At 35.9% G+C, this 16,110-nt stretch overlaps 1 protein-coding gene across 1 annotated transcript in view; it reads left to right on the top strand.

Moving 5' to 3' along the window:
* Positions 1-15,479, top strand: part of TAFA2 (TAFA chemokine like family member 2) — a 183,370-nt gene extending 167,891 nt beyond the window's left edge. The window contains exons 2-4 of the mRNA XM_042781207.1: positions 12,480-12,632; positions 13,628-13,752; positions 15,420-15,479. Coding sequence (XP_042637141.1) covers positions 12,480-12,632; positions 13,628-13,752; positions 15,420-15,479 — 338 coding nt within the window. The remainder of the gene's footprint in view (positions 1-12,479; positions 12,633-13,627; positions 13,753-15,419) is intronic.
* Positions 15,480-16,110: the final 631 nt, after the last annotated feature.

Genomic DNA, 16,110 nt, shown 5'->3' with positions numbered 1-16,110 from the left:
AACAACAACAACAACAAAAGAAAGAAAGAAAGAAAAATATGCACTGTATAAACAGATTCCAGATTTGGAGTAAAATATTCTTAGTCTCCATAATAACTTCAGCTAGCCCTGACTTTTTACTAGAGAAAAACATTTTTATGAATGGTGACCCAAATGATCTTCATTACAGTGCTTTTGGTAGATTATGCTATAATTCCCATTTTACAGTTGAGATGCTGAAGCTTAAAAAAGAAAAAAAAGACCAAATTTGTTGCCATTGTTGTTGTTGTTAGGTGTCGTGGAGTTGGCTCCAACTCATAGCAATCCTGTATACAACAGAACAAAGCACTGCCCAGTCATGCACCAGCCTCACAATCCTTGCTATACCTGAGTTCATCGTTGCAGCCACTGTGTCAATCCATCTCATTGAGGACATTTCCCTTTTTCACTGACCCTCCACTTTACTGAACATAGTATCTTCTCCAGGGAATGATCCCTTCTGACAACATGACCAAAGTAGGTAGCCATTCTCACTTCCAAGGAGCAGGCCAGCTACCCTTCTTCCAGGATAGATTTGTTAGTTCTTCTGGCAGTCCATGGTATTTTCAATACTCTTTACCAGCACCACAACTCAAAAGCACCAACTCTTTTTCAGTCTTCCTTATTCATTGTCCAGCTTTCTCATGCCTATGAGATGGTTGAAAATACCATGGGTTGGATTAGGAGCACCTTAGTCTTCAAAGAGACATTTTTGCTCTTTAGCATGTTAAAGAGGTCTTCCTCAGAATGAAGATTGGGTAATCTACTTCCTTAGTGATATCACCCTGGAAACCCAAGGAGGGGTCACTATGAGTTGGATCTGACTCGACTGCAGTAAGTATGGTTTGGTTTGAGTTTTTTGCAGAAGTTTGCCCAGTTCAATATGATTTCTGATATCTTGACTGCTGCTACCATTGGTGTTGATTGTGGAACTGAGAAATATGAAATCTTTGACAACTTCAATCTTTTCTCCATTTGTCATGATGCTGTTTATTGGTCCAGTTGTGAGGATTTTTGTTTTCTTCATGTTGAAGTATAATCCAAACTGCAGACTGTAGTCTTTACTCATCATCAGTAAATGCTTCAAGTCATCCTCACTTTCAGTATGTAAATTTGTGTCGTCTGCATATCACAGACTGTTAATGAGTCTTCCTCCAATCCTGATGCTGTGTTCTTCTTCATATAGTCCAGTTTCTTGGATTATTTGCTTAGCATACAGATAGAATAAGTATGGTGGAAGGCTACAACTCTGACACACATGCTTCCTGATTTTAAACCATGCAGTATGTCCTTGTTCTGTTTGAAGGATTACCTAAGCATGGATTCCTTATGAGCACAATGAATGGTTCTGGAATTCCAATTCTTCTCAATGTTATCCATAATTTGTTATGATCTACACAATCAAATAATTTTGAGTAGTCAGTAAAACAGAAGTAAGCATCCTTCTGGTATTCTTTGCTTTCATCCAAGATCTATCTGAGAGAGGTAGTCATTGAGAGAGGGTAAATAATTTTCACAAGTCACATCTTTCTGTTCTCTGTTCTTTTTACTTACTGTGTCATTTCCCTTAAGAAGTACTTGGCTTGTACCAAACTTGCACACTAATGATAATATTATTAAATGTTAGTTAATGTTTGCTACTGTAAAATATGCATTGGTGATTCAGTGACAGACCATGTGAGAGACCTGAATTTTATTTCTAGCCAGTGTACCTCATGTACAGTCACTAACCATCTATCAGTGGTGTCTTGAGTGCTACTATGATGTGGACAGGAGTCAGTGGAATTTCCAGAGTAAGATGGACTAGAAAGAAAGGCCTGAAGATCTACTTCTGAAAATCAGACAACGAAAATCCTGTGGATCACTGTGATCTGCAACTAATCATGAGGATGGTGCAGGACTGGGGAGCATTTTGTTTCATTGTACATGAGCTCACCATGAGTCAGGGGCCAACTCAATTGCAATGAACAACAATAACAACTGCAACAGATTTACCTTGAAATCTCATCAACTTATCATAGACTATGTTTATTTCTTGCTCATTGAAACCCAGTTGGTGGCATTTATTTAGGGACTCAGACTGATAGAGGCTCTACAATCTTCAACATGGTTCCCAAGGTCACCATTGGCATTGACATCTATCTGGAAGGTGAAAAGAGAGAGTGGCTGACCAATTGGGATCCCTTTATAGTCCCGATCTTGAAGACACATACCTCCCTCTGCCCACATTCTATGTGTCACATGCTCACATCCAAGTGCTAAAGAGGCTGGGAAATGTGTAGATCTGTCCTAGGAGTATTAAAAAGGGGGTTTGTGAATAGCAAAGTACTCTCTTTTAAAGCTAGGACTTGAACCTAGACCACATGACTTCAGAGTCCTTAGTTAAACTTTTCTGCTATATTACATTTTAGACTGGATCTCAGAGAATAACATTATTGAAATATTTTGTACATAAAGCAATGTAGGCATGCAGGTTGACCTGATAGTGAATATTATACCATGAAGTTAAGATTTGTGACTTCATATAGATAAGAAATATACCTCAAATATAAATTTCATAAAATGCCTTCTCTGTTTCTCATTAAATTTGGTGACTTAATGAAGTTAATTTGTGCTAGTTTGAAAGGATTAAAATATATTTTACTTTGACTTTCATTTTCTGATACATCTAATAGATTGTACTCATTATAATGAAATTTCATCATTTCATAAACTCACGGAATTCTTGAATTAGAAGGAACTTGAGAGTTAATCTAGTTCCATCTTTTCATTTTGCAGATAAGGAAAGAGACTTGGAGAACAATGGGACTTATAAATTCAACATTACATTCTTTAGGGATAGAGATAATTCAACATAGAATTATATAGAAATAATTCAAAAATGGTTGCAGCAGTATATTGACAGGGAACTCCCAGAAATTCAGGTTGGATTCAGAAGAGGACATGGGATAAGGGATATAATTGCTGATGTCAGGTGGATCTTGGCTGAAAGCAAAGAATACCAGAATGACGTTTACCTATATTTTACTGATCATGCAATGGCATTTGTGGGTCGTAACAAATTATGGATACTATTGTGATGAATAGGAATTCCAGAACACTTCATTGCTCTCATGAGGAACCTATACGCAGACCAAGAGGCTGTCATTTGAACAGAACAAGGGGTTCCTACATGGTTTTAAATCAGGACGGGCTGTGGCAATGTTGTATCTTTTCACCATACTTATTCAATCTGTATGTTGAACAAATAATTCATGAAGTTGGACTATGTGAAGAAGAATGCAGCATCAGGTTTGGAGGGAGATTCATTAGCAACTTGTGATATGCAGATGACACAACTTTGCTTGCTGAAAATGAAGATGACTTGAAGCATTTAGTGATGAAAATCAGACTATAGTCTTCAGTATGGATAACACCTCAACATAAAGAAAACAAAAATCTTCACAACTGGACCAATAAGAACTTTACAATAAATGGAGAAAAGATTCAAGTTATTGGAGATTTCATTTTGCTTGGGCCAAGATCAACACCCTTGTAAGCAGCAGTCAAGAAGTCAGATGTATTGCACTGGGCAAATCTGCTGCATAAGACCTCTTTAAAATGTTAAGAAGCAAAGATATTACTTTGAAGATTAGGTGTCCATGGTATTTTCAATCATCTCATATGCATGTGAAAGCTAGACAATGACTAAGGAAGACCAAAAGAGTTGATGCCCTTGAATTGTGGTGTTGGCAAAGAATACTGAAAATACCATGGACTTCGAGAAGAACAAACAAATCTGTTGTGGAACAAGTGCAGCTGGAATGCTTCTTGGAAGTGAGAATGGCCAGATTTCATCTCACCTACTTTGGTCATGCTGTCAGAAGAGACCATTCCCTGGAGAAGGATATCATGCTTGGTAAAGTGGAGGTTCAGTGAAAAAGGAGAAGATCCTCAAGAAGATGGATTGACACAGTGGCTGCAATGATGGGTTCAAGCATGGCAAGGATTTTGAGGAAGGTGCAATACTGGATAATATTTCATTCTGTAGTACACAGGGTTGCTATGTCGGAGCTGACTCAATGGCACCTAACAACAACAGGGATGGAGACTGCACTCTAGAGTGTATGTCCCCAATTTTTTGTTCATTGATTGTGTCATTTTCTTCAAGATGTACTTGGGTTGCACCACAATCCTTCCACTTTGAGGAATACTATTAATTATAGAAGAACAGTGACACAGTGTTTGGGAATTGGAGCTGTATGGATTCTTCACCTTTTTTGAGTAATTTATAATTTAGAAGAAAGTCTGGTGTTTTACTCTTGTTAGAACAAATTAAAAAAATTATCTAAGTATTTTCTCTTTGATGTAATTGGCAATAACCTTAAAGTCATTGGTTGCAAACATCAATTTTCATTACAAGGTATGCATAACAAGTCACTGTTGAACTGAAATTTTCCTAGATCTTATGTAAGAATTTGTCTGGTTCTCTTAAAAGTGAGGGTTGAGAACAACTCTGGTTGATAATTAGCTTTTGTGGATCATAATTGTAATTTTATAAAGTAGTCTAGTCAGCATATTTTTGCATTAAAGAACAGAGATGTTATTGAGTTACCTTACAGAGAAGGGGACTAACTGAAGCCTAGTCCATAGGAATTTTTAGGAATTCAGGAAAAATTTCAGCAAGACTTCAGGAAGAGAAAACACTAAGGTAGCTCTTGGGATTTGCTGTTTATTTCAGCTGTGCTTGCTTTTCTCTCTCAACTGCTTTTCCTCTGAGTTCCTTTCCCTTGCCACTAGGTGTACACAAGACTCTCCTTGGGTCACCTGACTCCTGATACCAAATGACTTTTCTGGTTATGTGCCCATTGCCACCTGGTACTTCTGTGGCTTTTAGTTCAAATTCCATAGAGAGGAATTTGATTAGTCTATTTCCTCTTTTTCAGAGCAGAACTTTCAAGCACAATTTGCTGGATATTTTATGAAGGGGCCACTATTTCTTCATTTCTCTCAACATCAGTTCTCATTTAAAATATGGATGTAGCAGATGTTCATGATTGCACTAAAGACCAATGAATCCAAAAATTCTCACAGGAGTAAATCCTGTTTTGCCTCCATGTCTTAAAAGCCTCTGGTGGAGGGTTTGCTTTTTTCATAGAGACTGTGCTGTTAAATGGAAATTGTAAGATTACTCTCCTTTTGTAGCAATCTTTTTTCCCTCAATAATTTTCTTTTTGTTTTCTGTATAAATGTGGATCAGTTTTAGAAACAGGCTTTGTGAAAAATGTCATTCATGCTTGGTTATTTCCTCCGTGATCATCCTGACTTCATAAATTATTGGAACCTTTGAAATTTCATTCAGCTATTTAAATGACCATTTCTTTTAATTAGATTGCTTCAGCAAGAAAGTCTAAAAATATGCCCTATTTTCTCATTCTAATGAATTAAAGTGAGAAATTAGCTGTCTCAGAAACTTTTTGTTTCAGCACATTTTTCCCATTCAAAGTGATTTACAGCAACCTAAATCTACTAACTAGCTTGCATTTCAGATGCCTATTGGTGCATGTAGGTGATGCTTTATTTCTGCTTAGAAGGTATAATACAGACTCTCTGGGGAGCTAGTCAAGCTGGGTAAAACTATTAAATAGGTGTATATGGAGACAAACAAAATTTCAGAATCAATGAGACAAATCAGAATACAAATAAGAACTGAAATCTAATGGAGAGGAAACCAAGTAGGAATAAACTCACAACTTGATGCTAAATTTTCTCTTCTCCATAGTTGAAATATGGCCTGTGCTTTCTCTTTTTTTTTTTTTTTTACATGCATGTCAACACAATTAAGTATGTGTGTGTATGTATAGATAATTTCCTCTAACAGTCATGTATTAGTAGCTTATATACATCTTGTTTCATTTTGATGTTCATTAATTACATTAATAGTATGAATACAGATAATTAACATTTAAGTAAGCATTGTTATATACATTATCTTATTTGGTCTTAATAAGGGCTCTGTGGAGCCATTTTAGACATGAACAAAACAACTCTTGGGAGGTAAATGGACTTGCATAAGAGCTTACTCTAGTATGTGGTTGGGTGCTGTTGAGTCAATTTCCTATTTACAGTGATCCCATGTGACACAAGAGAATGGTCCCATAGCATTTTCTTGGCTGTAATTTTTATAAGATCAGATTGCCAAGTCTTTCTCCCATGGAGTTGGTGGGTGGGTTCAAGCCATCAACATTTTGGTTAGCAGTCAAGCACTTAACCATTGTATTACCAGTGCTCCTTTACTGAAATATATTGTTGTTGTTAGGTGATAAACCAAACACACTGCCATTGAGTTGACTCTGACAGAGTAGAACTGTTCCATAGGGTTTCCAAAGCTGTAAGTCTTTCAGAAGCAAACTGCCTCATCTTTCTCCTATGGATTGACTGGTAGGTTCAAATTGCAAGCTTTTGCTTAGCAGCCAAATGGTTTAACCACTGCACCCCAGAGCTCCTTTGTTAGGTGACAATATAGGTCAAACTAAGCTTGGATCCAGGTATTTCAATTTCAGAGCCCATGTCACTTCTGGACTACCATTCATCACATGTGAGGATGTTGATATACTTACTGCAATCCTCTGTGTCATCTAGAATTGTAGTCTTTCATGTGTATTTGAGCTTGAGAGAACACGTAGTATAGGATAGTGGTTAAGATCATGATTTCCAGAAGTAAACTACCTGGACCCTGATTTTCAATTTTGTCCTTTACTAGCTTGTTAAGGAGCTCTGGTGGCATAGTGCTTAAGGCATTTGACTGCTAACCAGCCACTCTGGAGAAGGAAGACTGGCAATCTTCCTCCATAAAGATTTACTGCCTCAGAAAACCAAAGGGATTGCTATGAGTCAGAATTGACTCAATGGCAGTGAGTTTGGTTTTTTTCATTATACTAGCTTGTTTATCTTTAGCAAACTAGTTAACATCTCTGGTCAATTTCTCTGTCTCTAAATAGGAGGTAATTGTGTTTCCTCCTCAATGGTTGTTGTGATGATTAAATCAAAGAATGTTTTGCATGCATTAAATTGTCAATGAACGTTAACTATTGACATTATTCCATAAATTGTTTCCAGAATAAATGAATTATTTTTACATATAGAATAAGATATGCATACTCTTGTGTTCATATAACATAAGGCCAGCAACCTGCTACTCAAGATAGGCAATGCATAAATGCAAAGAGGTGCCTCCTACATATTTGTGCCATGACATCATAGGCATATACCAAACTAAAAACCAAACTCACTGCCATTGAATTGAATCTGACTCATAGCGATCCCATTGGCTGTGTGTGTGTGTGTGTGTGTGTGTATAACTGGTGTTAAATGAAATGGAAGATGGCCATATAACAAAATGAAGGATGATTACATCATTACATAACTGCCAAGTTACATCATTACATAACTGCCAAACCATGGAGAATCTTGGCCCAGCTAAGTTGACACTCAGTTTTAACCATCACAGCCAGCATTACTCTCACCTAATATCTTGGTTCATTACTGCCAGATGTATGTTGTTAATTCACAAAATAGTCAAATAGTAGACTTTTTACTATTATCATAAATGTGAAGTGTAGGACAATGAGGTAGTCGATAAGTGAGGAGTAGGTGTATTAGACTATAGATTCACAGGTGATGGATAAAAGAATAAACTTGACCATGTTTTGTGAATATATATGCATTGAATTTTATTTATCGTGTGTGTGTGTGTGTTCAATCTAAGCATAAATAAAAACCAAATGCCATTTAAATCTATCATCTATATTCTTTCTCATGGAGAAGGCCCTTTTAACATGTAAAAAAACAAAGAACAATTGTTTACAAAGGTTTTGATAAAGTGCATTATAGAACTTCATGCCAGAATATAAAAGTCATAATAGCTTTGTAGAAAAAAGAAGAGTTTTAAGATATGATTAGAGAGGCAATCTCCTCAAACCATGTTTCTGGAGCAAAATAGAACCAATGATTCTGTTGCTGCATTGAGACATAAGTGTCAGATCCTTGGAAGACAACAATTAGAGCTGTATAAGACGAGGTATCCCTGTTTAATGTGTATTGAATGAAACCCGTATGTCTCTGAAAGGAGCTCTAGTGGCATAGTGATTAAGGTATTTGGCTACTAACCTAATGGTCTGTGGTTTGCTTCATGGAAGAAAGATGAGTCTGCTTCTGTAAAGATTTACAGCCTTGGAAACCCAATGGGGTCACTATGAGTCAGAATCAACTCGATGGCAGTGAATTTGGTTTTTGGTTTGGTATATGCCTCTGATGTCATGGGACAAATATATAGGAGGCAACTCTTTGCATTTATGCATCGTGTCAATGTCAGAAAAAAAAATCTTTTTTTTTGTGTGTGTGTGTGACATGGGAATTGTGACATGAAGAAAATTGTTCCGTTTTCATTTAAATCTCCAAGGTGACTTGCATAATTTTAATATGGTGCCAAATGATTTTCTATGAAGCTTGTTTTGTTAATTTGGGAAGCCTTAATAATTGATTAGGTTACTTTATCATGAGCTCTGTCTGAATCTATGTAGAGAATTCTAGTAACTGCTTGAATTTCCTACATTCTCATTAACCTTTTAAAGGAAAATGACAGGAATTAGTTTTACCTTCTTAAATTGCTTGTTTACCATTTATTAAATGCCTGCCACATACTGAGCAGTTTACATGAAAAATTAGTCTTTGCCTATAAGAATTTAGTTATAATAGGAAATAAAAATACACAGTAGACCAAAAAGAAATGTGTACATGTGTATACATATGGCATGCTTGTGTGAAATAAATTCTGTTAGAATGTTCATCTTCCTCTTTTGTGGTATCTCACTTCACTTGGTATATTTATAAAATCAAAAGTTTGGCAGTTTGAACTTACCAGCCACACCATAGGAGAAAGATGTGTCAGTCTGCTTCCATAAAGATTACGGTCTTGGAAAACCTATGGGGCAGTTCTACTCTGTCTTGTAATGTCACTGTGGGAATGGCTTGATGGCAATGAATTTGGTTTTGATTTGAATGTCTTCAGAATCTGTAAGCACAAGATCATCTGTCTGTCTGTCTGTCTCTCTGTGTATCTATTTTAAAAGGCTAATTATTTTCCTGTGCTTCCGCCTACTCCAAAAAGCTTTACACTTTCAGTCTTAATAAGAACAAAAGATGAGAGAGATTTTTCCAAAATTCCATTTGTCTCTAGTAACTTCAACCTGTGTGTCTGTCCATTTCATTCATAGGCAATGAAGAGAAAGAACAGGGCCAGAAAGCTAGGTGTGCTGGTCCTGCTGCTTGTTGTTCTCTAGTTAGAAGAGGAACATACCTCTCTTTTTTCCCACTACAGCTATGACCATATCCTTCTCTCCATTGTACCATATGCTCATTATTTGTATCTCCTTTCTATTCCAAGAAGAAAGAAGCACTTTCTTCACCATAGTCTTGACAATCCCAATCATTTCATTGTGGGATTATCCCTTACAACATCTTGGTTTATATAAATACCCAAATAACATTTGCTATTTTATTTTTATTCTGCTTTGGCTCAAGTAAATTGCTCAGGCCATACCCAGGGATAATCCCTGATTCCTCTTTCCCTCACTTCTCACATTCAATCCATTAGCAAGTCAAACTAATTCTACACTGAAATATACTAATGGTTCTGGTTACCTAGTGCCACTCTGACAAGAATATACCACAAATGGGATGGCTTGAACAAACAGGAGTCCATTCTCTCGCAGTTTGGAGGCCTTAAGTCCGAGTTCAAAGTGTCAGGCTCTAGGGGCTGGGTGAAAGCCCCTCAACCTTGGGCTTCAGCTCTGCCTCCTGCTCCTGGCCCACTGAAGCTGGAGGCATTTCTTCACTCAGACAGCTGCTGGCTGTTAAGACTGCCAAGCTCAAGGTCGACAAGTAAAAAGGCACAGTCCCGATGTTATCAAACCACATGGTAGGCCATTAACTTAAGTCCATGGTAAGTCCCATGGTCGGCAGAGCATGGCAGGCTGCTGAACAACAACACAGCTACATGCAGGGTCCAAACGTGCCATAAACTATAGACTATTCCTAAGGCTTCTCCTTATATACAGGAAGCAGACCACATTCCAAAGGCAGCTACTCAGCTACTTAGGGTAGATCACACCATGGAGTTGATTGTCAGTCTCATCATGGAGAATAACTACCACCAACTGTCCAGCCACTCAACCAGGCCCAGCCAAGTTGACACACAAATTTAACTACTATACTAACCTATTTTTTCCTCACTTCTGCTGCTGTTAGGCTGCTTTATCATCCAGACTCCTACAACCACTTCATAACTGGTCTCTTTGATTACATTCTTGCCCTCTCCAGTCATTCTCCAAAGAATAGGCTGAGTAACCTTCTAAAGCTTAAATGAGAATACCATGTTCACCCAAATGATTCCTCTTCAAATGAGAGTAAAATCTAGTCTCCTTCCTGTGGCATTCGAACCCATCTGAGGTTGCCTACATTTCTGACATGTTTCTCCTGACCTCTTAATTGTTCATCTACACCCCAGCCACACTGGTTGTCTTTTTGACCTTGGAACACACCACATTTTTCTCCATTTCAGGGCCTTGTAATTTGTGGCTTCTTCTTCTTGGAATTTTCTTCTATTCTTAGGTCTTCATTGTCATTGTTTTGGATTAATATTCAGGTTACCTCCTCAGAGAAGTCTTCCCTGAGACTTTTGTTAAAATATACATACTCTCCCTGCTTCATTACTCTCAATCATGTTATTCTACCATATGTCCTTGAAAGAGTTTAAAAGTTCTAAATTGTCTTATTTAATCACTAATTTAGGTGGTTATTATTTGTTTATCCCACAAGAATATAAGTTTTTTGAGGGCAAGGGCTATGTTTTTTTCCTCGATGCTGGAAACCTAGTGCATGGTATTTACTCAATTAAGTGACTAACTGAAGTACAGCGTAGAAAGCATATAGACTTGTATAATATAAGATAAAGCATTTGGTAACATAAAATAAATGGAATTATTCTTAGCTGATGAAACACTTTCCAGAGAAATGTAGGATAGGAGCAGAAGTTTGGATCTTTTAATCTTTGAGCTTTTGTAGAGAAAAGACTTGCATTAGAATCAAACACAGAATACAGACTCGCTTATATCTACAGTGGCAGAATAATATTCATTGTGACATTGGAAATACTGTCAGCCTCTTGAAACTTCTTTTGAGAATTATGTTTCAAAGGTATATGCCATCCTTGAATTTGTTGGTCTTACATGGAGGAATGAGAGAATGAGAGAAGTGTGTGATTTGCTCTCTCTTACAAGAAAAATCTAAATAAGCTATTTAACCTAGGTGCTTGCAGACCTATACCTGTTATCCCCGAGTGGACAGTTAATATAAATGTGTGATACTCTGATCTCATTTACAGTAAGTCTTAATATGTTCATAACATTAAACAACTTCAAATCACCTACTGTTCTATTTAAATTTGTTTTTATATTAATCATATTTTAAAAATTTCTTAAAACCATATTTTAACAAATGTTGATTTTAAGCATTTTATATATTTAGTGGATGAGAATTTTCCTCTGTCATTTCATAGTAGGGTCAACAGTTTGAAGAAGAAGCTTTCCATGATGGAATAAGAACCCTTCCACAAGGTTCAAAAGTTCCAAGCAACTCAGAAGCTCAGTGACCTTATTGTAAGGTCCATGAAATATGTATGGAATTCTCTCAGCTTCCAGGACTGGTTTTCCAGGCATCTGGATGCCAGGATAAATCCATCAAAGTTTGGCTGGGGTTTGGTGCCATTTGGTAGCAATTGTCCCCTCAGGCAAAATCCAAAAGGATGATTCTGGGTACTGTGGTTGGCTGAGAGAGTGACAGCAATTTTGAGAGTCACTCAGTTATTTGATTTTTAGGGAGATTGGACAGAAGAATATTGGAGAGATGAGTGCCCACCCTCTGAATCCTGCTGTTTACAAAAAAATTCTCTGCCAGCCTCTCTTACTCTTCTCCCATATAAAGAATAATAATTTTCATCAACCACCACTGCTTTGAGAATGGAGCTATTCTGGGTCCTATTGCAGTGCACCTTGGCAAGATGATCTTACCATATTTTGATTAACAGGTTGAACAAAATGGTATGAAAAGAAGTTGTATGCAAATAAATATGATTTTGATGGCACCATATATTGCCTGTATATTTCAGACTGTTTTCACAGCTCATTCTAATCTAGTCACTAATTGTTCGTGCTTCACCAAGCATTTACTGATAGAGATGGTCCTGCCACATTTAGAAAAGAAATCAAATCTCCATTATGGAGTTAGCATCATTGTATTTCTAGTTTCATGCATGGGAGATCCCTTATAGAGCTATATTTAATGTACTTCTAATTAAAAAGAGTGGGGTGGAAGTTTCCAAAGCTTTCTCAATGCTATCTTATCCTTTGTTTTTGTTTGTGCAGCTCACCATGTTAAAACGGGAACTTGCGAGGTGGTGGCACTCCACAGATGCTGTAATAAGAACAAGATAGAAGAACGGTCACAAACTGTCAAGTGCTCCTGCTTCCCTGGGCAGGTGGCAGGCACCACGCGAGCTGCTCCATCTTGTGTGGATGGTGCGACTTCTTCCTTTGTTTATCATGATAGTGCAGTGGGGGCTGTTTAGAACTGGAACCCCACTATAATGCTATCAACTGGGGTACAGATCAAAAAGTGGAGATGATGTTATTTGAGAGTTTTTTGAAATCTAAAATTTTGGGGAAGGGAGTTCAAGACCTCATGCAGTTTTATCACAGAAGCATTATAATGAGGTTCCAAGAAATAATATGTTTATTTATTTTGGTATCATGAAATATTGATTTCTTGGGGTTATGTACAGATTAAGTGGGAAAGGAAAGATGAAAATTCATGACAATAGTATAGATTTTTAAATCTATTGATGATTTTTAAGAGTGAAAAAATAAGTACCATATAAATGATTGAATGTTTAGTTATGGATAAAATTCACATAAAACATTGATTTTGGTGAAGAGACATAAAAATGTTAGCTTCTTTATTTGACATTTCATCTAATTACAATAGAATATAATTATTTTATGAGTCTATTTATTGATATTGCCATAAATAATAATTTATTACTTGCTTATAATAGCATGATGCATTCCTTTTGGTGATGGTTGTTGCCAATCTGTTGCTGTCAACTGAGTGTTGCCCATAGTTTAAAAAAAAAAAAAAATATTGAGTTAACTCTAGCTAATGCCCTCCTAATTTTCAGCCCATTTGTTGGGAATATAACATTAATTTTAAAACATTGACTGTAAACTGATTCAGAGGCCAATTTTGATGTATGTTTATATACTTGCATGTGTGCATACATTCACATACTTTATTTTCTATAATATTAGATTTTGTGAGAACAAATACATATTAAATACTGTTACTCAACAAACCTACAGAGATTTATTCCCTTTGGCCCAAAACAGAAAGATACCTGAAAACCTAGTCTACCCAGTGGGGAAAAAATGCGGCTTTTGTTCCTTTTTAAATGTGCACCAAGAGGCTTAACAGGCCCAAGTAGAAAACATTGCAGTGATTTTTCTATCTCCTCTAGCTTCAATAGTGGAACAAAAATGGTGGTGCCATATGCAGCCATGTCTTGAGGGAGAGGAATGTAAAGTTCTTCCTGATCGGAAAGGATGGAGCTGCTCCTCTGGGAATAAAGTGAAAACAACTAGGGTAAGTGGAAAGCTGGGTTGGGAAAGCAAAATGTCTCTGAATGAATAGAGCATGAGACATGTGTGCAATAACAAGAAGTGGTTGTAGGTGGGAGAGATAAAGTTTTACATAGCACATTTTTTTCCATGTTTCTCCTAATTTATTTCTCCATAGTACATTTTTATTTCACCCAGAATGACATCTTCTATTGATTGCTATCAACTGCCATGTTACCTGATAAATAAACATTGTTTGTTCCATCATAGATGCTAACAATAATGTGAAACCATCTGAGGACAAATGTTACATGTCAGATAGATGATCCCAGTTCCTAATCTTCTGATGTACAGTAAACTGAATAAATTCTGAAAAAAAAATAGAATTTATTTTCTTTGTGACTTTTTTAAAAGATCTTTCAACTATGATCCTTCCAATTTTATAAAAGAAATTAATTTGATCTTCCTAATTTCTGGATCCCTAAATAGTTTTCTAATGGTTAAGGTTTATAATCATTATAATAGATTACTCAGAGAAATTTCAGAATGTCAGGGTCAATACAAAAATAATATTCTTCAGACAATGATATATTTCAGCTTTGCAATGACTGACCACTGGGGAATGGGAGAGAAGTGAAATTAATTAACTCTATTCTTTGAGTTGCTAATTAACTACATAAATATTCCAGACTGACAGAATTTGATTTTCTTTTTTTTTTTTTTTGGTAGAACTAGCAAATGAAAGATATTTTTTGTTTTGTCTTGATAGGGAAGCACACTATTAGAATTGAATACTTGGAAAATTTTTTTAAAAAATCTCATTGCCATCAAGTCGTTTCTAACTCATAGTGAACCCCATTCAGTTTCTGAGGCTATAAATCTTTACAGAAGTCGATTGTCTTCCTTCCAAGGAGCAGCTGATGGGTTTTGAACCACTGACTTTCTGATTAGCAGTCAAGTGGCTTATGCACTATACCACCAGAGCTCCTATGCAATAATGGTATAAGGAAATGTTTTGTAAAAAGTAACATAAAACTAGAAACTAGTTAATTTATGATATTCATTGATAACAGTAATCAAAACATTTTTTCTGGATATATTTCTCATCCAGATATATAATTCAATTCTGTCAAGATATACTCTAGTGTATTAGCTAAGCAGACAAATACAAAATTGACCAAGTTTCAAAAAACATAAGTAACATAGGTAATGGCATTATATTTTGTTGAGTTATTCTTGACTCTAATTTCTTGGCTAAATTTTGGCATACCATCTCCAAAACTCATGGACTGAATGATCAGTTATTAGAATAATTGAATTATTTAGTGAGTGAGCACGTGATATAATAGATATTAATCTGTTAAAAATATAACATTTTATATTATAAAATGTTTTTATATTATATAACATTTTATATTGTAAAAATATAACATGTAACAATTTCCTTACTTTTTCCCATAAAACAATTAATTTTTGGTATAAAATAGCCCTCATAGATAATTCATCTAAGCTTTGAGATTCTGAAACAAATAATAATAATAATAATAATACTAAGCTCTCTACAACTAAATTCTGTGTTTTAATTTGCTTCAGTGGACATAGGGAAGCTAATATTTATTGGACACTTAAAACATATGCCATATACTGAGCAAAGTGCTTTACATGAATTAGCTCATTTAATCCTTTTAATAGCTCTGTGAGGAAGATAATATTATTATCCCCTTTTTACAAATGAGTAAACTGAAGCTTTAAAAAGTTACATGATTTCCCAAGGTCATATAGCAAATTAATGAAGAAGCCAGGGTCCAACTACACAATTTTATTCTGGAAACTACTTTCTTAACCTGTATACATTAATAAATTTATACTAGATAATTTAGTTATTCTTAAATACCAATGATAAAAATATCTGAAGTTCTGTTCCTATGCAATAGACCTTTAATACCTAACTTTCTGGACCATTGAGATGAAAAAGTCAAGACCATATGATCTCAATTCTTATAGTATATTATTATAGAAGTATTTTTTTCACTCCTTGTTGGACTTCTTGGTCATATTCTCAATGATCTAAACTTAAAATTGAGTCTCTGCTTCAGAAATTCTTAAGAATGTAATGAAATAAGATGGATGAGGGACTGAGGACTCATGAGAAGAAAGACTGAATCTAGATCCTATAGTTTATTTTAGTGATGAACTGTTATCTCTTTATCTTTCCTTCATCTCTTTCGCCTTGGAGAACAGGTGATAATAAACGAGCTTATTTAAGCAGTTATAGGAGCTCTGGTGGCTTAGTGCCTAAGACATTTGACTGCTAACCAGAAGGCTGTGGTTTAAACCCATCAGTCACTCCTCAGAAGGAAGATTGGGCAATCTACTTCTGCAG

The sequence above is a fragment of the Orycteropus afer genome, unplaced genomic scaffold, assembly GCF_000298275.1.
Source record: "Orycteropus afer afer isolate SDZICR_OR568_19922 unplaced genomic scaffold, OryAfe1.0 scaffold00097, whole genome shotgun sequence".
Taxonomy (NCBI): domain Eukaryota; kingdom Metazoa; phylum Chordata; class Mammalia; order Tubulidentata; family Orycteropodidae; genus Orycteropus; species Orycteropus afer.
The sequence above is the reverse complement of the archived record's forward strand: the minus strand, read 5'-3'. Positions and strand labels throughout refer to the sequence as shown.